Below are 21,020 nucleotides of genomic sequence, written 5' to 3' on the forward strand. Positions count from 1 at the left end.
TCTCTTCATTCTCCCTTGCTCCTGAAAGGATGAGACCAGTGGAGTATCTTAGATGGCCGCTCACAGGCTTTTAAGACCCCAGACACTACTCACCAAGGTCGAATGTAGAGCATTGTCTTTATAAGCTGTGTCATGCCAATTGAGCTAGATGTTCCCCGAGAGGAACATTATTGTTTGGGTTCAAACCATGGAGCTATCACGTGATAGCTGTTGACCCTGGAGAGTTAATTAACTTCTCTGTTCTCCAATTTCTCCATCTGTAAAATGAATGAAATAAAAAATACGACTTATGTGAGTGTTGTGAGGATTAAGTGGGTTCAGACATGTAAACACTTACTGTGGGCCCCGACTCAGTACACAGAAGTTGCTGTTGTTATTGTTTCAGCTTTTTTAATGGCCACATGGTATTCCGTCACAAGGCTATCCCCTAATCTATTTAGCCATTTCCCTATTGATGGGGTTCAGGTTGCCTTTGACTTTTCTCTCTCATGAATAAATAGTGATGCAGTGAACATCTTTATATATACATCCTTGCACACTTGTCTGATTTATTTCCTCAGCGTACATTTTGAAATGGGAAACGGGGGGATTTTTGTGATACACATTGCTAGAATGCCCTCCAGAAAGGTTTTCTTTAACCAGTTTACACTGCTGTTATCACTGCATGATACATTCTTCCCCCTACACCCACCAGAGCTGCCTGCTTTCAGATCCGCTCTTTATCAGTGTGCTAGTGCAGACACTGGATACCCTCAGCCCTTTAAAACATGGAAACAGATGAGAGTGCAGGGTCTGAGCCTTGAGGTGTGCTGATTTGCCGTACTGTTTCTACTGTTTCTAGCCATGCTTCATAGGGATAACTAGAGGGTGGATGGAGCCAGGACACCCTTTCGGGGGCCAGTGGAATGGTGGCAGACATATGAGCACTCAGAATGGCCCCAGAGCCCTGTCAACACTCAGGAGAACCGTGCTGGGGTCAGAGGCTGTGGGTTTTGCTTGCTCTTATGAAGTGCACACGCTTCCACAGGGCAGCTCCTGGTCTGGGCCATCTTTGCTTTCCTTTCTCCAGGCTATCTTTGTGAGTGACTCAGCAGCATCCTCACTGCCTGCCCTCTGTTCCCCAGGGAAGGTTGTCTAGGAACACAGAACCCAAGGAGAGGATAGTGGTACTTAGTTACCCACGCATCAAGCCTTTGGGATTTCTGGAGGTGGTATTGCATTCTCTCATTCTGAATGGCTAAGGGAAATATCATTTACATTAACCTTTCAAATATAATTTAGAGGCTTTGCTTTAGAAAACATTTACTGGCTTTCTCTGTGAAGAGCAGCATTTCTATAAATTTGTTTTTAATCTCCAAATATATTAGACTCTAAAGAAGTTTTCATTTTCTTCTTGGGTCTGACCAAAATGAAACAAACAACAACAAAAAAAAAATCATTGTGAATTCAAAGATTCTCATATTAAGGCACTTCTTGAAATGTGATAATTTGGAAAAAAGTAAGTAGTTCAGAATATTCTTAGTAAGCCATTGTCTGAGTCAACTAGAAGGTGGTGTATTTTTCTGATTGCTCTGGATTATAGAAGTTAAGTATAAGTGTAATGCTAGCACATTCAATCCAATTATGATGGTTTGATTTTGATATTTTAATTTTATTTAGGCAAAACATTGGACTATGATTCTCATTAGTTAAGCAAGAAAGAGGTAGAGTCGAATGAATTTCACCTTTCATTATTACTCCTATTATTTCAGTACTCTCACATTTTATTGAAAATTGGTCTGTGTTTGATGAATAGTGCCAAGACTACAAAGCTGATATGTAGTTGCATTTTTCCTGGGATAACAACAGGTGACCACAAGATTGGCATTTTGGCCAAGGGTGAGTGTGTTCAGTAGGTGCACCATCACCCGCAGAACACAGTGGTGTTGTGTTGTTGGGTGATTTTTGACTCATAGCAACCTCATGTGATGGTGTAGAACTGTCCCATAGGACTTCCTAGGCTGTAATCTTTACAGAAGCAGATCACCAGGTCTTTTCTGCCACGGAGCAGCTGGATGGGTTCAAAACCACCAACTTAGCAGCTGACGCTTAACTGTTACGCCACCAGGTCTCCTTGCAGAACACTGTATCAGGCCATCTATTTGAAACTGTATTAGTGCATGGGCACAGCATATCTTCTGGCACCAAAAATGTTAGAAAATGTAAGACAGACTGTCTTGGCAAAAATCACTAACCTTTCCTCTAGACTCAAATTGCAGGAGGCAAGCTTTGAGTTTCAGCAAAAGGTTAAACCTGCTTTTATCTTACCTCATTTTTTACGTTTGGCTTGTCTGATACCAGAAATACTATGACTGAATTCTAAAAGAACAAGTGTTTGGGAATATCCCCAGCCTCTGGTAGCATATGGATTATCAGTACAATCTGTTGTTCTGAGCTTTCTGACTGCATTTGGCCTTCCAGGTCTCAAACAGCTGTCTGAGGTTCTTTACTTGTAGAGCAGTGGTTCTCATCTGGGGGTGATTTCCCCCCCCAGGGACATTTTTAGTTGTCACAGCCTGGTTGGGTGGGGGTGTTGTTACTGTCTTCTAGTGGGTAGAGGCCAGGGATGCTGCTAAATATCCTAAAATGCACAGGACAGCCCCCACAGGAAGGAGTTATCTGACCCCACATGTCAATAGTGCTGAAGTTGAGAACTACTTACTTTTTCCAATTATCACATTTCTAGAAGTGCCTTAAGGTAATATCAGAATCTTTGAATTCACAATGATTTTTTGTTTGTTTGTTTCATTTTGGTCAGACCCAAGAAGAAAATGAAAACTTCTTTAGATCTAATATATTTGGAGGTTAAAAACAAATTTATAGAAATGTTGCTCTTCACAGAGAAAACCAGTAAATGCTGTAGAAGGATGAAAGGTCAGGATGTCTTCAGGGAAGCTGAGTAACTGCCAGAAAGGTGCTCAGAGGTGCCCTTTACCTGGTAACCGTATCCTTGGTTCAGGGTGTGGGTCTCTTGCAACTTCAGAAACTCCCTTTTAGGTGTTCCACAGCTGATCACGCTCTAGGAGGTTGAAACTCACAGGAAACTGAGTAAATAAGCCTCTTCCCCCTTTATTGGGCTTTACTAATAAATAGAGCTAGCAGACAGAGCGGATACTTGGGTTGGTCTGCATAGCTTAGATGCTCCCTGTTGACAAGGTATACGGGAACCCAAATCCTCAGGAGGTGACTTGGTGAGCCTGGAATCAGAAAAAGGGAAGTTTTGGGGTATTTAATGATGGAAAGGAGTCCCTGGGTAGTGCAGCAGTTAACACTTTTGGCTGCTAATTGAAAGGTTGGAAATTCCAGTCCACCCAGAGGAAAAGCCTGGTGATCTACTTCCAAAAAAATCAGCCATTGAAAACCATATGGAGCCTAGTCCTACTCTGACACACATGGGATCACCGTGAGTTGGGATCGACTTAATGGCAACTGGTAGTAATGATGGGAAACTCTGAGGTCTTGATATTTAAAACTCCACTCTAGAGGTGTACCATCATCATGGTTAGAGATGCTGAGTTTTCAGGACAAGGCTGTTCTCCTTTAGACAGTGCTGAGATGGGTCTTGGCAACCACCTTCAGTCTCTTACACTTTTCTTCTCTATTTCCATTGCTGACAAACTGCCTTTCATCATCAATATTGATTCTCTTAATTTAACTACTCTTTAGTCTCATTTGGCTTGGGGAAGAGGGTTTTGTTCTACAAAAAATGTGTCAATCACCACTCTGTGACAGAGGTATTAGGCTCTGGGATATTCCGATTAATATTAAGACACTGCCTCTAACTGTGGGCTCTGACATGCCAACATTTCAAAAGAGTGTGGACAGGACAGTGACGGGTATACGCAGAATACTATGCAAGTACAGAGGACACAGACCTGTGCTGCGGGGTCACATTGAGTGTCTTCTTTGATCTACTAGGCACTGATTTTATAGTTTAATTTTTGGAAGGCAGCCTTGTTCCTGTGATTCTGATTCCTGGGAGAAGGGTACAGGAATTGTTATCACTCTTGTTTACTGTCAGCTGTCCATTTGCTTTTCCCGGAGTTCTGTTCCAAGATGAGATGTCAGGTTTCTGGATGATGAAATAGTCCAGTATGCTACTTAATCTTCGTCTTTGCCTTCTCAATAATGGAGGCAGTCGTTTTGTACATTTTTTGAATGCCGTAGTCAATGCACCAGGAAATAAAGCCTGGGTGGAGGGAAGTCGAAAGGTGATGAAAAGTGAACAGAGGAATTCTGCAGAGGGGAGCGATACTTGAGTGAGCTTGATGTGTTTTGCCAGGATTCTGCTGAATCACTCAGCAAAGTCAGGAACCTGCTTAACTGCTAAATCACAAACAGTATTTCCTTGTTTGAACAGATCAGCGCTGATAGGGAGGGTAGGACCGTATAGAAATAGAAGCATTTGGTGGCATTGTCAAGCAGGAAGGAGCAAATCTTTTGCATGTACACGTTTTTCTTCCTCAGAGCCTGTTTTTCGGCAGTGTTCTACCTACCTTTGCCAGTCCTTTCTTGACCTTCCCCAACAAGGAAGAATGGATCTTGATTTTCCACACTAGCTGAAATCAGGCAGACCTGAGTTTGAATTCTCACTCTGACACTTGTTGGGTGTGGGACTTGGGGCAAATAACATCTCCAAGAAGAGGATGAATTTTCACCCCAGATGATAAGGAGCCCTGGGGGCACGGTCGTTAAAGCGCTCAGCTGCAACCAAAAGGTCAGTGGTTCGACCCACCTGAGGCTCCGTGGGAGAAAGATGTGGCATTCTGCTTCCACAAAGATTACCTTAGAAACCCTTTGGGGCTGTTCTACTTGTCCTGTAGGGTCTCCATGAGTTGGAATTGACTTGACGGCAACGGGTATGTGTTTTTTTTTTTTTTTTCCTTCTCCTTTTTGGAGTAGAGATGATAAAGAGGAAGGATTCAGAGGTAAAACGTAGCTCTCCCGAGACTGAACTTCTGAGATGGGACTTTTGGCACTTACAGTGGTGGAGGATAGAGGTGATGTGTTTAAAACCCTTAGGATGTTACCTGGCATGTCGTAGGGACTCCACACATACTAGTTATTTAGGTTATGGGGTCACACATAGAATGTGCATACCTGTGAGGAGTGTGAACTGACATAAATTCACACTGAGGGGTATTGGCTGCTATTGCATCTTTTCCACAGATCCAGTTTTTCGAATAGACTCGCAGCAGTGGTGAATACAGCGAGGCACAGGAATTTTGAATTTTGGGGAGAAGGAGAGAGAAAGGGACAGCCTGGAATGTTATTTATTATTAATCAGATATTGGCTGAGAGCTCACTAGGTGCCAATTTCTGTTTAAAAAAATAAAAAAGAAGGTGCTCTTGGTTAACCACATAGTCTGTCGCTGGGCTAGTCTTGTTCTTTCTGTGATGAGCCAGTACAGTGTACTGCTGTGAAGTGTGTGGGGTTTCTTAGTGCTGAATAGCCCAAATACTTTGTTATTTTTCTCTTTAGTAATTAATGTAGTGATATCAAAGCTGTTTGCAGTTAATTATCTCCCAGCCAGATTACTCTTACCTCCCCTCAACATCTGCTACGTTGAAAAGGCGTCTGATAGGGAAAGGCTGATTATTTGTGTGTGTGCCATGCAGTGCAGTGGTTAAGAGTTTGGCTGCTAACCAAAAGGTTGCAGTTCAAATCCACCAGCCGCTCCTTCGAAACCCTATGGGGCAGTTCTACTCTGTCCTATAGGGTCGCTATGAGTTGGAATCTGACTCTACAGCAGCAGGGTTTTTTTCTTTTAAAAAGGCGTGGCAGCATTGCTGCATTTCATTGGAACACAGATATCTGAGGCTGATCCAATGATGGGAGGCCGTGGAGGAGGACGAGGAGGAGCTTAGCCTCTGAATTGATTGTGTTTATCCCTGTTGGGGTTTCTCTACCATCTCTGCCAAGAGTCCCATTCTCAGAAGTTCAGTTTGGTTGGAGCTCTGTTTTACCTCAGGTTCCCTCCTCTTTATCATCTCTACCAGCGCTGGACACTCTCCCTCTGCAGAGCCCACGTGTGCTTGAAAGATTGCTCTGCTCATTGTTGGGACCAGCTCAGAAATTGTGTTTCTGCTTCTCTCCATCTCCATTCCCCACTTGATGGTGTTAGAACACTGTTGCTCAATGATCGTTTGTTTGGGAGTCTGAGAGCTCCTGGGGCCAGGTGCTGCAGCTGGTTGGTAATCCCGGTGCCTGACACGATGCCTGGCTCTGATGAATGCTTGTTTAATGACTGACATAGCCAGAGGCATGCTTTTCGAGTCTTTCACTTCCTTTCTGAAGCTCAGAATTAGTCTTTTCTTCTTCCCCTTTTCCCTCTCTCTTGGATCTTGATGCTGATTGGAAAACATGCAAATTGATGGATGGATGCTTAGATGTCAGTACAAATCTATGGGAATGCATCAGCATGAGGCAGGGCTTACCTGGTTGGGAATTGGAAATGTTTTTGCTTTCTTTAATTTATTCAGAGAGAGTAACTGAAATTTATCTTGCTACAAACCTAAAACATACCTCTTCACACACATACACACTCAGCAGAAGACTGTGCTAACGTGTCTAGCCATTTTTGATCTATAAAATAGAACAGTGGGCAAATAAAGAAAAATGGAATTTGGCTAGCCTTTGAAACCTATTGATTTCAAATTAGAGCAGGAGTGTTAATTCTATTAGCGCAGTAACACACAGAACTTGGTCTCTGAAATGGATTCAGATGCATTGATTTAGAAGTTTTTAAGTATATCCTTGATGAATTAACTGGGAATGTAATTCTCCTATGAGAAACTGTGTGGAAGTTGAGTGACCACAGCCCTAATTCTAGTGTCTGGTTTTATCTTTAGAGTCCCTGGGTGGTGCAAAGAGTTAACACTCTCCGCTGCTAACTGAAAGGTTGAGGTTCAAGTCCATCCAGAGGCGCCTCAGAAGAAAGGCCTGGAGATCTACTTCTGAAAACCCTATGAAGCACAGTTCTACTGTGGCACACATGGGGTCACCGTGAGTCGGAATTGACTTGACAGCAACTGGTAATTTTATTTTTGGATGTTCCATTGGCCTCTGGGCCCATGGCTTCATCCTATGCGTTCCCCTTTGGTCAAGTTCTAAGTGTGGTTTTGAATTAAGTCCTGTGGCTTTGTGATGTCTGCCTATCCGCATGTCTAATGGGAGTGATGGTTTCACAGGGAGAGAAGATGAACCCCACTCCTGTGAAATAGATAGGGCTCTAATCAATACAGTGCCCAGAGCACCAAGATACCGTGGGTGTGTTTCCTCCTTGGAGTTATAACTTCAATGATGATTTCTTCTACAGGTGAAAGTGATTTCCCATCAATTTCTTTGGCCCAGACAATCAGAGAACAAGATTTCTTCTCTTCTTTTGGGGACATTAAATCTCTATGTGCAGCGTAAATTCCAGTGAGGGAAGAAGGGTGGTGCTTCTTGGATGACAATGGAAATCCCACTGGGCAGGATGAGGGCTGAGTGTGTGACATTGCCACCACAAAGGTAAGAGTTGCCCCTCTTTGCCATTCTCTCTGGTGCCTATTATTTATTGAAGTAAGAGAATGAACCTTACAGTGTGGTGATAGAAATGAAGGTTAGACACCAGGGAGACTATTTGGATCGTAAAATCCACTGGGAATTTGTGGCATATAACTAAAAGAGAAGGGGGAAGGTCATTCTGAAAGGATTAGATTGGAGTTGTATTGGGGGACAGTGTGGACCAACTTGGAAATTCTATAGTCCTGTTACCATTTTTTTTTTTTTTTTAACATTTCTAGTTGAGACTTGAGGGAATAACACCACTGTATGACAAGATTCCATTTATGGCTATTTGACTCAGTCTGGCTTAAAATGGGTGTTCTGGAGATAGGGTTGGTGAAGATCTGGCTCCGGTCACAGACTGAGTAGTTTACTGGATGTTCCTGGTCCAGTGACACATTTTTGTTTGATCCACATGATGTTTAAAACTTCTTGGATTAATTCTAATTAAACTTGAAGTATCCCACATACACATCAGGATTTCCAGGCACTTCTGGAACTCTGAAAGATATGGCTGTACTATTCCCAGGAAGGAATGTGGAGCCAACTAGCCTGTGCCTCATTAGATGAGTGTGGATAGTTCACCATAGTCCCCAACCAGCCTGTTTTATTTGTTTAAGTTACTTGTTTGGTCACTGGAGACATTTAATTTCACCGTTCCTGGTCTAGATCAGTTTGCTAGCTCTTTGACGAAAGCAGTGATAGCTTTTTGTTAATTCCTCCAGTTTTACTACACTGTGGGGAGCAATTAGACCAAGGGACTGGGGCTAGGGAGATGACAATAAAAGATCTCTCCCATGGAGGAGCTTAGAGTCTAGCTGGGAGAACAGACAACTTAGCAATGATCTGGCTTGTGGGGAGCAAGGAGGCTTATACAAAAACATTAAAATACCTGGTGATGTTGTGTTAAGTGGTAAAATAAAGGAGTACCCAAAGGCTTCTGGTAAAAGGTGAATGAGGGGAGGGGTATTGATTTGGCATAGCCCCAAGCCCTTTGCTGTCAAGTCAATGTCAAGTCAGTTCCAACTCATAGCAACCCTACAGAACAGAGTAAAACTAGAGTTTCCAAGGAGCAGCTGGTGGATTTGAACCACCGACCTTTTGGTTAGCAACCGAGCTCTTAAGCCAAGCTGTTAACCACTGTGCCACCAGGGCCTCAGTCTGGCCTACAGACATTCCAGTTCTCCAAAACGCCCTCACCTGACTGCCAGAGCTTTCTCATCACAGCCATTTCTATGTGCGTTCCTTTAAGTAAAAAGATTCACTTGGAGACATGATAGGGTTCCTACCGCAGGGTTAAGGCCCTCTTCTTGTATTATGTTCACACTTTTCTGGTTTCTGGCTGCAAAGCTATCATCTGTGATTCTTTGCTTTTTACAAATAGGACAGCTTTCTGGCTATTTGGTTTACTAAATCGGAGTTGAGCTTTGGGAACTACAGAGATCCCTGGAGTTTCCAAAGAGGAGCAGCCACACTAAATACAGATCCAAAGGGAGTGAATAGAACTCTAATATGATCATACCAGTTGGAGGGAGAGACTGTATAGGGAACAAGAGAGAGGAAGGGACTAGAGGCATGACGGGGGAGGGAGAGATACTATTATCTCAATCTCTTATTTTTGGAATGAGGTTTTACATGTGTCTTGTGTTTTATGTTTTTAAAAGACTTTCGAATTTGTTATTTCATCCTCAGGGTGGGTTTATCATCTTCTTTTATAGATCAGTACTCTACCCACGTAAGGTCATGTCTCTGGGAAGAGGCAAGTTTTCTGAGTCCTAGCCTTTTGCTCTTTTTTTGCTAGTTGCCCCCAATAGTTCAGCATGAATAGGAACACATGGGGTTCATTTATGTTCAGTTCAATGTTTAAAATTGGGCTCAGGTTATGAACATTCTGCAATAGGACTACCTGGGATCTCAGTGATTTCTCGGACCTGTGCCATTCGTGTGGTGACAGAAGTGGGACAGGGAGGGAGTTTTCTTGCCTGTCTACCTGGCCAATGGGACTCATACTTCCTATCAAAGCTTCCTCAGAGCGTGGGCTCAATCACTTGGAAGGCTACTGAAGTGAATGGCTTCATAAAGGATTCTTACGATGCCCAGGAAGTACTGGGAACAAAGACTCAAATCCAGAAGATTGCTTGAAGTTTGATGTGATCTATACTCTGCTCTAGGCATATCCTTTTAGCTGTTTGTTTCTCAGAAATGTACTATTTTAGCTGCTGTAAAAGCACTCTGATTCACTGAAGGCCTGAATCCAGGACCACCAGCATCTCAATTTCCAAATCCATGCTAATTATATAGAAAAGGCTGTATAATTCCACAGACAGTTGCACTCCCTGCTGTTCTCTGACCCATAGTTGATTTCTGATTTTTTCCGTTTACGTGTTATTCACACCAGTGCACAGGGATGCAGGGGGGTGGGGGTGGGGGGGGCTTACTGTAAGAGAACCATCACAGGGGTGGGTGCCTAGTGGGAAGGAGATTTGGGTGTGGATTGAGTTTAGATTTTCAATTCTGTTTACGTTTGCTGGTTTTATTTGGAATATTCTCAAATGGATGGAGCCCTGGTGGGACAGTGGTTAGGAGCTCAGCTGCTAACCAAGAGGTCGGCAGTTTGAATCTAGCAGCTGCTCCTTGGAAACCCTAGGGGGCAGTTCTACTCGGTCTCTATGAGTCAGAATTGACTCGATAGTGACAAGTCTTTTGGTTTTATTCTCATGTGGCTTGGCCAGAAATAGAATTTATCATGACCTACCCTATGAGGCAGTTCTATTCCATCACACAGGATCTCTAAGTTGGAAATGACTCAATGGCACCTAACAACAACACTCTTATTAAAAAAACCTAAATGATTTTTCTTTTTAAATGTAATAGAATGAAGTGAAGCTTTTAGAAGTATGTTCCAAAATCATAGCAGTATTAATGTTGAAAAATGCTCTATTTCTTTTTCTGATGAAAGGAGTAATGTAGATTTTAGATAAGTGGGAAGGAAAAAGTAGTCTAGCTTTTTATTTTACTTTTATGGAATCAATTAAAAAAAAATGATTCTGCCTAATAGGGAAACTGGCTTGTATTTGTTATACTTTACTTACTTTTCTGAGTGAAGCAAAAGCAAATGCTTTATCAAAGACACCATAACATGTGCACATATACAAGCCAGCCTTGACAAGACACAATTTTCAGTGTTTTTTTTTTAAGTGAGTTTGATAGTATGAAGTGAAGAGAGAGGAAAGTGGACTGAGAAGAGGTGAGTAAGAGGTCAATGTCTTTGAAAAGGCTTCACAGGGGTGCCACTTGGAGAGAAGTGGATCCATATAGGTTTTCTTTTACGCTGCCAGAAAGCATCTTCGATTTTGACATATTTTTTTCTTCTTTTTCAATCTTATGAACATCAAGAGACACAAGATGGCCAAATAGAGTATATAGTGTTCTCTCCACAAGTGAATCAGGCCCATATTAGTCAGGAGAACTGATACAGTCAGCCTAAACTATCCTTTAGGAGGAGAATGGAAATAGCAGTGGGTTCTCCTACTTTGTGGCCAAATGCCTTTTGCAGTTGCCATTGATGATCATTGCCTAGATCCATTATTTCATAGTGAGTTGCAAAAAGGTGATATTTTAATCCTGTCATTCTTAATTTAGTAGCTGGAATTCTTTATTAATAGCAGCTTTATTGAAATATAATTTGCATACCCTAAAATTTACCTTTTCAAAAGTATATAATATGGTGGTTTTTAGTATATTCATAAGGTTACGTAGGCAGCACCGCTATCTAATTCCAGAACATTTTTATCACCCCCAAAAGAAATCCCTACTCATTAGCAGTCACTCTCCATTCTTCCTTTTCCCCAGCATCTGGAAACCACTAATCTATTTTCTATCTCTGCGGGTTTGCCAATTCTGGACATTTAATATAAATGGAACCATCTAATATATACCTTCTGCATTTGGCTTCTTTCACTTAGCAAGCTGTTTTCAAAGTTCTTACATATTATAGCATGTATCAGTACTTTATTTTATGATTGAATAATAACCCCGTGTATGGGTATACCACAGTTTATTTATCTATCAGTTGATGAACATTTGGATTATTTCCACTTTTTGGTTTTTATGACTAATGTTGCTGTAAACATTCATGTACAGGTTTTTGTGTGGACATATGTTTTCAGTTATCTTGAGTATATACCTAGGAGTAGAATTGCTATGTCACATGATAACTCTTATGTTTAACTTTTTGAGAAATGGTCTGTTTTCCAAAGCTACTACACTGTTTTTCATTTCCAGCAGCAGGGCACACAGATTCCAATTTCTCCACATCCTTACCAGTACTTGTGACTGTCTTTTGATTGGAGCCATCCTAGTGTGTATGAAGTGGTATCTCATTGTGGTTTTCATTTGTGTTTCCCTAGTGACTAATGATATGGAGCAACTTTGTATGTGCTTATTGGCCATTTGTACATCTTCTTTGGGAAATGTCTACTTAAATCCTTTGCCCATATGTAAATTAGGTTATTTGCCTTTTATTGTTGAGTTGTAAGAGTTTTTTAAATATATTCCAGTTGCTAGACCCTTATCAGATATGTGTAGGTGTGTGTGTGTGTGTGTGTGTGTGTGTGTATGTGTGTGTAGTCATGACTTCCTCTTCTTAAATAAATGGTAGCATGTGATTACACTTTCTCTAACTTGCTTTTTCCCCCCACTTAATAATGCACCCTAGAAATCATTCCATTGCTGTACAGAGGTAGTCCTCATTCTTTTTAGTGCTACATTGTATTTCCTTGTTTGGATGTACCATAATTTATTCAGCAAGTCCTCTATTGATGGGCATTTGAATTGTGCAAGCCTTCATTTTTTTGTATGTCTGTCTTTGGGAAAGATTTCTAGAAGAGGGATTGCTGGGTCAAGAGGTAAATGCCTGTGCAGTTTTGCTAGAATTTGCCAAATTCCTCTTCATGGGGGGGCGGTCTCATTTCATTTTGCATTCCTACCCGCAGTGTTTGAGAGTGCCTGTTTCCCCAGAGCCTTGTCAATAGAATGTGTAGTACAATTTTAGATTTTTTCCAATTTGAAAGGTGAGAAATGATACTTCAGTATAATTTTAATGTGTATTTCCCTTATTATGAGAAGGCTGAGCATTTTTTCCCCCATTTTAAGGGAAATTTGCATTTTTTATGTGAACTGTCTGTTCATATCTCTTGTCCATTTTTCTATGCTGTTATTGTTCTTTTTCTTCTCTATTTTTAAAGCTCTTAGTATATATGGCATATTAATCCTTTGTGATATAATTTGCAAATATCTTTTCCCATATTCTTTTTCTATTTGTTTTATGGTATGTTTTTCCATGAAAAATTTTTTGTCTTATATGATTAAATGTATTTATCTTTTGTTACTTTTTCCTGTCTTTTGAGTAAGAATTAGATTTTTTTCCCCCCTACTTCTGGTTTATAGTTTTTTTTCTTCAATTTTCTAATCAATAAATGTTTTGTGAATAGGAGGAGATGAGTGACTGTTAAATAAATGCTTGCATGAATTTGAGATTATTGGCAGTAATGATGTTCAGCATCTTCTTTTCTTGATTTCACACATTTTAAGCAAGCAAGGCAACATGCTATAGAGCAGGAAGCACTCGGCTTGGCATCAGGAGCACTGGCCTGAGCCTCTGCCTCTAACCCTTAATCTCTGTATGATGCTCACTCATCTCTTCTAATCCTTCTTCCTTATCTGAAAATCTGTGTAATACCCACTCCCAGGGTGGTAGCGAGGAAATGCTGTAAGGAATGTTGATAATTGGCGGGGGACTGTCTATTTGTAAAGGAACCTCACTACAGTTTGTAAAGGTGGGAGCTCCCTCTTCCTGTCCTATCAGCAGCCCTGGAGCAGACATAGTCAAGAAAACCAACACTTTGTGACTCTGGCTGCAGTGACTCTGGGACTCTCAGTGTGCCCTCTGAGCATTTGATCAAATTTAGAGATCCTTTCCATTTTCTTTCTTGTGAAAGCTCCACCAAAAAAAAAAAAAACAAAAAAACAAAACAAAACAAAAAAAACAACCCTGCTTTTATGATGTGTGTTGCTTTTATGATTAGACTTTGTGAAATGAATGAACCTTGTAATGGGCTCTTTTTCGCTGGCGTAGAGTGAATTAAAAGCAAGGAGGACTGAATAGGAAGGCTGATTTTATGGATGATGACAGTGCTGTTTAGAGGAGTGACTGCCGAGAGCTTGAGAAATGGCTTCCACGCCCTTGGAACATGAGACTGACGTGCAGATCGTATCATGAAAACAGATGCTGGCTTCCTATTATTATGGGTTTCCAGGATAGCTGAGGAGATGAAAAAGAATCCACCAAAGGACAACTTCCATTAAAATCTTAGTGTCAGCTTAGCAGAAACTAGCTCTTTGGCACATTTTACTACTATACTTGCCATGAGCATGAGCGACTTTCAGTGATCTGAAGTGCCATAATTATTTGGACCAAGTCTAGAGCTCTGATCTAGGCCCTTCAAAGAAAATCTCTAGCTAAAATAGAAATGAAGCGGGGGAAATCAAGTCTTTTGAAGAGGTCAGCAATCTATTAATTGGTATGTCAAGCCATGTTATGGTCTCTGGTTTCATGGGGAGACATCCGGTGTTGGAGTCTCAAGAGCAAATGCCTATTCAATCTTTACAACTCTGGAGTCCCTCCTAGGGTGGCCGGGCAGAGGGCTATATTTTTAGGCTGTGTTCTCTGGTGTGTCCTTTGCAGAGGAGGGATTTCTTTTCTCACTGACAGCCTAAGCTTTTCATAAACATAAGAAAAAAGAAAAAACCCTTCTTACCTTTCCGCCTCTTCTAATGGCGTCACCATCCACCCACTTACACACTTATCCTCCTTTAGACTTTATGCTTACTTGTCCCTTCGTTTCAGTCAATCACTAAGTACTGTCAATTATACTTTATAAAGTTCCCTTGAATTTATCATTTCCTCTTTATATGTACTATTGGTTCAGGCCCTCACCCCCTCTCACCTGTTTTATTGCAGCCTGATCTCCAAGGCTCTACCCTTTCTCCCTGGCTGTCTTCTACCCAGCTGTCACAGGGATCTTTCTGAATCATGGTCACAAATACCACCATGTCTACTTGTTGCTTAGGACTCTACAGGATAAAGTTCAGACTTTCTAGCATGATGTATGAAGCCCTTCAATATCTGGCTTCTGCCCACTCTTTGGTTTGGCCCTTTCGTCTTCTCTTTGGTCAACTCTGCTTGAACCTTCAAGATTAGAGCTGAAAGTAACCTCTGCTGTGAAGCCTTTCCAGACAGGGGTCATTATTCTTATCTCAAAAATCCCAAAGTTACTTGATTCACCTCTATTTTAATACTTCCTAAATTAATTTATTGAATTATAATAAGAAAGCAAGCAGAGAGTTAGTGCATGTAGTGGAAAGAACATGGGCATTGGAGTCAATCAATTTTAAATCCGGGCTCTACTACTTGCGTATTGTGTAATCTTGTACAAGTTAAAATCCGTAAATCCATTGCCGTTGAGTCGATTCTGACTCATAGCGACGTGATAGGACAGAGTAGAACTGCCCCATAGAGTTTCCTCTGCTGACCTTTTGGTTAGTAGTTGTAGCTCTTAACTACTGTGTCACCAGTGCTCCTTGTACAAGTTACTCAACCTCTATCAGTCTGTACTTTTCTACCTTACAGTGTTGGAAGGATTAAATAAGAGAGTGTGTACAAGGCACCTCATGGTCCTCGGTAGGAACTCTGTATATGATAGTCTCCTCCCCTTCTTTATCTGTCATCTGCTCAGTGGACGTATCATTGTATTAAGTGGTGGTCAAAATCTATTTTCTTCTCTCTGAGAAATGGCTCTGGTACATCCTGGCTAGTGTCAGAACTAAAATAAGCTATGTGCTGGGCCAGTATAGACTTGATTATCTATGAAGAGGTAATCATAGACTGGAGGTGTGGAGACTGCCTGAGAGAGGGGAGAAAATTGTGTTTGTATCAGGAAGCTGATACTGCAATTAACTTAAAAAGTTTCCCCAAGTCAGTGTCCTTCCATATGGAAGCACCTGAAACACCATCCTGTGAAGTGTAACTCTATCTTTAAGATATAAGGTACTTAAGCACAGGGAGATAATTATATCCTCTGACTGTCAACATCCAACCATAGGGAAGAGGGCATTCTCTTAAAGAAATGGAACACTGGTGCATAAGGGGAAGCCCTCAGCCTTTGGAAGTGCTGACCTGAGCCTCCAAGGATGTGCAGGTTGCAGGTGAGGTGCAGAGCAGAGAGCTCATGGCAGCATGACTTGCTTCTGAGGGTACGTGGCTGAGTGCCGGGGAGGGGAAGGAACGAGCTACGAGCCTGGCAGCACTTCGCTTCTCACATCTGAGCTGCACATTGCCAAACACAGAGGGCTTTGTGGTGGAGACTCTGGAGAGGGTAGTATCGTGTAAGTGATCTGGAAATGCCTGCTTTTTTTTTTTTTTTCGGTGGGGGTGGGTAAATTTTATTAACTACAGCATAGGAATTAGGGTTCATAAAAGTTAATATTGCAGTACTTCAGCTTTCCTAGAAAATGGATCCATAAACCCAAGTTTTTGAGAAAATAATCTGTTTTGTGTTGATTTTCTTCTCGTCAAAGTGCGTGATAGTGTACTCATCATTTATTCCATTTCCTGTTTTGCTTTTCCTTTAGCACATCAACCTGGAAAGGGCAGATTAAAAATAAGTTGGCAGGGCATGAAGGGAAAGAGTGCTAATACTTGTGTTCCTTCTAGGTTCAGAGTGATCTTCTTCGTTTCCCTTCCAAGCCGGCACTCCTCCTCCTGTATCCACCATGGTGTATGGTGAGTTTTTCCATCGCCCTGGACAAGACGAGGAACTTGTCAACTTGAACGTGGGGGGCTTTAAGCAGTCTGTCGACCAAAGCACCCTCCTACGGTTTCCTCACACCAGACTTGGGAAATTACTTACCTGCCACTCTGAAGAGGCCATTCTGGAGCTGTGTGATGATTACAGTGTGGCTGATAAAGAGTACTATTTTGATAGGAACCCGTCCTTGTTCAGATATGTTTTGAATTTTTACTACACGGGGAAGCTGCACATCATGGAGGAGCTGTGCGTGTTCTCGTTCTGCCAGGAGATTGAGTACTGGGGTATCAACGAGCTGTTCATTGACTCCTGCTGCAGTAATCGCTATCAGGAGTATAAGGAGGAAAAACAGGAGAAGGACTGGGATCAGAAGAGCAATGCCATGAGCACCGATTCCTCGTCTGAAGAGTCATCTCTCTTTGAGAAAGAGCTGGAGAAGTTTGACAAGCTACGGTTTGGGCAGCTCCGGAAGAAAATCTGGATTAGAATGGAAAACCCAGCATACTGCCTGTCCGCCAAGCTTATCGCCATCTCATCCTTGAGTGTGGTGCTGGCCTCCATCGTGGCGATGTGTGTCCACAGCATGTCGGAGTTCCAGAATGAAGAGGGAGAGGTGGATGACCCTGTGCTGGAAGGTGTGGAGATTGCATGCATTGCCTGGTTTACTGGGGAGCTTGCCATTCGGCTGGTTGCTGCACCCTGTCAAAAGAAATTCTGGAAGAACCCTCTGAACATAATCGACTTTGTCTCCATTATTCCCTTCTATGCCACATTGGCTGTAGACACCAAGGAAGAAGAGAGTGAGGACATTGAAAACATGGGCAAGGTGGTCCAGATCCTGAGGCTGATGAGGATTTTCCGAATTCTAAAGCTTGCTCGGCACTCGGTAGGGCTTCGTTCTCTAGGTGCCACCCTGAAACACAGCTACCAGGAAGTTGGGCTGCTACTTCTCTTCCTGTCTGTGGGCATTTCCATCTTTTCTGTGCTTATCTACTCTGTGGAGAAAGATGAGTCCATGTCGAGCCTCACCAGCATCCCCATCTGCTGGTGGTGGGCCACCATCAGCATGACGACCGTGGGCTATGGAGATACTCACCCAATCACCTTGGCTGGGAAGCTTATTGCCAGCACGTGCATCATCTGTGGCATCTTGGTGGTGGCTCTTCCTATCACCATCATCTTCAACAAGTTTTCCAAGTATTACCAGAAGCAAAAGGACATTGATGTGGACCAGAGTAGTGAGGACCCACAAGAGCAATGTCATGAGCTACCTTACTTTAACATTAGGGATATTTATGCACAGCGGATGCACGCCTTCGTTACCAGTCTGTCTTCTGTTGGAATTGTGGTGAGTGATCCAGAGTCTACAGATGCTTCAAGCATTGACAACAATGAGGACGTGTGTAACACTGCATCCTTAGAAAATTGCACAGCAAAATGAGCAGGGACGTTTGTGCCTGTATCTTGTGTCCCTTCCAGACATTAGGTTAACACAGCTTTATAAACCTCAATGGGTTTGTTAAAATCATTTAATTCTCAGGGTGCACCTTTCAGCCATAGTTGGACATTCATTGCTGTAAAATGATAGATTCGTCTTTATTTTTCTCAGTGAGATGAATTAAATGCCTTGTTTGGAAATTTATTTTTTACAAGAGAGAGTTGTGATACGGTTTTCGGAAAAAAGGTATATGGTGTTGGGTGGGATTTGTTGCTATGGCTTAATGCATCTGTGTTTGTCATTTACTTACATTGAGCTAACGGTAAATTATGACAAGTAGAATAAGGCCCAGCTGATTGGAGACTCTACATGCATGTAAGATCCACAAAATGAGACAATGCATGTAAATCCATGTTCACGTCCTAGACATGGAAATGAGGAGCCTAATAAACTTCCTAATTCAGTATGGAGAATGTCTTGGTTGTTTGTTTCTGTGTCAAATAAGTACATCTGAGTATTTTCAAAATTGGCTTAGGAGGAGCAATGCTGTATTTGGAGCTCTGAGCATCCTCTCTTTTTGTTTTTGATTAAACTGTATTGTCCAGTTTAAACTGATTAAACAGGTAAACATTTAGGACATACTAACATTGGCATCTATAAATGAAACATACATTTCCAGTTTATATTTTGCATTTTATAATTTTTACTGCTAGGGTTAAACCTCATCACCTGAAAATTATTCAGATCAAAGTAAACCTGCATGCTTACAGGCAGCGATGCATTCAGTGAATGGGAGAAAGGACAAATATTGTACAAACACACAGATGTGATTCATTATGGCCTGAGGCGTGAAACTTAAATCACCAAAAAAAGCTCTGCCAGCAACTATCAAAGGAGCCAATGTTTTCACCTTGAGGTGGTAGCGTCTGTATCTTCTGTTGAAACCTCTCACAATGAAAGAGACATACATACTCATTTTTTAGAGCAATGATAGAGCAGTTCTATCACATGTGAAGAGAATTTGGCTGAAGTCTTAATTTTGAAGATGTACAGCGATTCTAATTAAGGTTATCAGACTAGCTACGAGGTTCTTTCCCTGAGGTCTTTCAAATGGAAGAGCCGCATGAATTTATTATCAAACCTTTATCTTCATAGATACATTTTGTTGAAGGAAGGACATTTCCTCTAGGTTATCTGATGAAGGTAACTCTGATTCATCATTCTTCTTGGCATTTCTGTGACTTCTGAGGTGGATATAACCAAACAGTGTTTATATTCACTCTTAAATATCAAGGTTTAGTACATGCATCTGCCATCATCCCCTGCCCATTAAAAAAAAAAAATCTTTGTTTTTCCCAAAATGCCTTTTTGATGTTGGCATACATTTGCTTTAAGGCATAGAATTTTTTGGATTCTATTTAATTACAGATTTCCTACTTGTTAGTGAAGTAACTAAAGACTGCTTACATAGTAATAGTAGTAATAGCAATAGTAATACAAAACAAAAAAAAAAAAAACACCAAACCTGTTGCCATCGAGTTGATTCCAATTCATAGTGACCCTATAGGACAGAGTAGAACTGCCCCATAGGGTTTCCAAGGAGCACCTGGTGAATTCAAACTGCCGTCTTTTTGATCAGCAGCCAAACTCTTCACCCCTATGCCACCAGCGTTCCTAGCAATAGTAATAGTAGTGGTAGTAATAATAATAAGTAGCTACCTATGTAAATGTACTTTCCTATATAATCTCATTTAGTCCTTACACCATCCCTAGAAGCAAGGTTTTATTACTATCTCCATGTTAGGATGAGGAAACTGAGGCACAGAGGAAAGTGGCTTGCTTAAGTTCACATACTAAGTAATAGAGTTGGACTTTGAACTCTGGGAGCCAGACTGTGGAGCCTGAGCTTTTAACACTGTGTCAAGCTGCTTCCAGCTCTGCCCCATTAGGGAGTGGATTTAGGGGTACCTCAGGACAGGGTTCATCTGAGGGACAAAGAGCAACAGACTCTGTCAGACTTTGAGTTGAAAAGGGGGAAAATGCTAGTTTATGGACCTTTCCTGATCCAGAAAGTGGACACATTTGTTTACAGAGACAGTTTTCTAGAATGCTCCTGAAGCTGGAACAGGCTCTGAGGGCCCTTTCTTCAGGAAAGCCTGTGGTTCTGCAAAAATTTAGAAATGTCTCTCAGCTGGTGGGTACTTAAGGAGGAACTTCTGAACAGTAGATCCTATTGCTCTGAGCGTTTACAGTTGGAACTGTGTAAGAATTGTGATTCCGTCAGTATCTCCTACTAATTCCTGGAAGGTATAATTTGCGAGAGCACTCAGCAGTGTGTGGAGTGGTAGTGGTTGCTCCATTTGGGTTTGACAAGCTGGAAATCTCTACCACACCACCTTCTCACCTTTTCTATAGTCCATGCATGTCTGTGATTGTTAATTCCCACATGGTGAGGTGGTTAGTTCCTTCTTGCTGGAATGGTTGAGTCAGTGACTAAATGCCCAGTTGCTGGGGATGCTGGCAGGAGGGCTGGGGCATTAGGGAGGGGAAGAAGCCAGTCATCCATGGCCATAGGCATTGGGGTTCATTTTAATGGGGCCAGACTATTTCAGGGAGTTTTATCTTTTATTCCTAATTCTTTTCCTGCTCCTCATTACAGTTCTTCAGATTTGTTTTATCATCTTCAGCAACAGTTTTTTATGGGGTTTGGAAGGCCATTGGAATCACCCAAGGACCATTTCCAGCATGCTTGATTCCTTCCTTCCCAGCCCTTCTCCCTTGGAGATCGCTTCAAGTTCCTCTTGTTTCACTTCCACATTTCCCGAGTGCTTTCTATGACATAGGCTCAGGGCAGGCACTGGGACTGCATAGATGAATGAAACACAATCCTTGCCCCCAGGGAGCCGTCAACCTAACTGGAGGCAGAGAAGTCAACTGATAATGACTGCACAGGATGATGAAGGCTATGGTAGGGATGAACGCAAGGGGTTTCTATGAGAGTCCACAGAAGTACCAGCTGTGTGTGTGTGTGTGTGTGTGTGGTGTGTATCTGTCAGGGAAAGCTTCCTGGAGGAGGTGACACCTGAGCCGGGCATCAGTCTCTGGAATCCTGGTGAGTTCATTTCAG

At 41.9% G+C, this 21,020-nt stretch overlaps 1 protein-coding gene across 2 annotated transcripts in view; it reads left to right on the forward strand.

Annotated features, from left to right (window-relative positions):
• Nucleotides 1-18,363, forward strand: part of KCNS3 (potassium voltage-gated channel modifier subfamily S member 3) — a 57,195-nt gene extending 38,832 nt beyond the window's left edge. The window contains exons 2-3 of one of the 2 annotated variants that reach the window (XM_004387575.1): nucleotides 7,359-7,552; nucleotides 16,362-18,363. In XM_004387575.1, coding sequence (XP_004387632.1) covers nucleotides 16,421-17,896 — 1,476 coding nt within the window. In that variant the 5' untranslated portion in view covers nucleotides 7,359-7,552; nucleotides 16,362-16,420 and the 3' untranslated portion in view covers nucleotides 17,897-18,363. Of the gene's footprint in view, nucleotides 1-7,349; nucleotides 7,553-16,361 lie in introns of those variants that run through there. The other variant, XM_004387574.1, reaches the window with a different exon arrangement.
• The last annotated feature ends 2,657 nt before the right edge of the window (nucleotides 18,364-21,020 follow it).

This window comes from Trichechus manatus, unplaced genomic scaffold (assembly GCF_000243295.1).
Source record: "Trichechus manatus latirostris isolate Lorelei unplaced genomic scaffold, TriManLat1.0 scaffold00189, whole genome shotgun sequence".
NCBI classification, from domain to species: domain Eukaryota; kingdom Metazoa; phylum Chordata; class Mammalia; order Sirenia; family Trichechidae; genus Trichechus; species Trichechus manatus.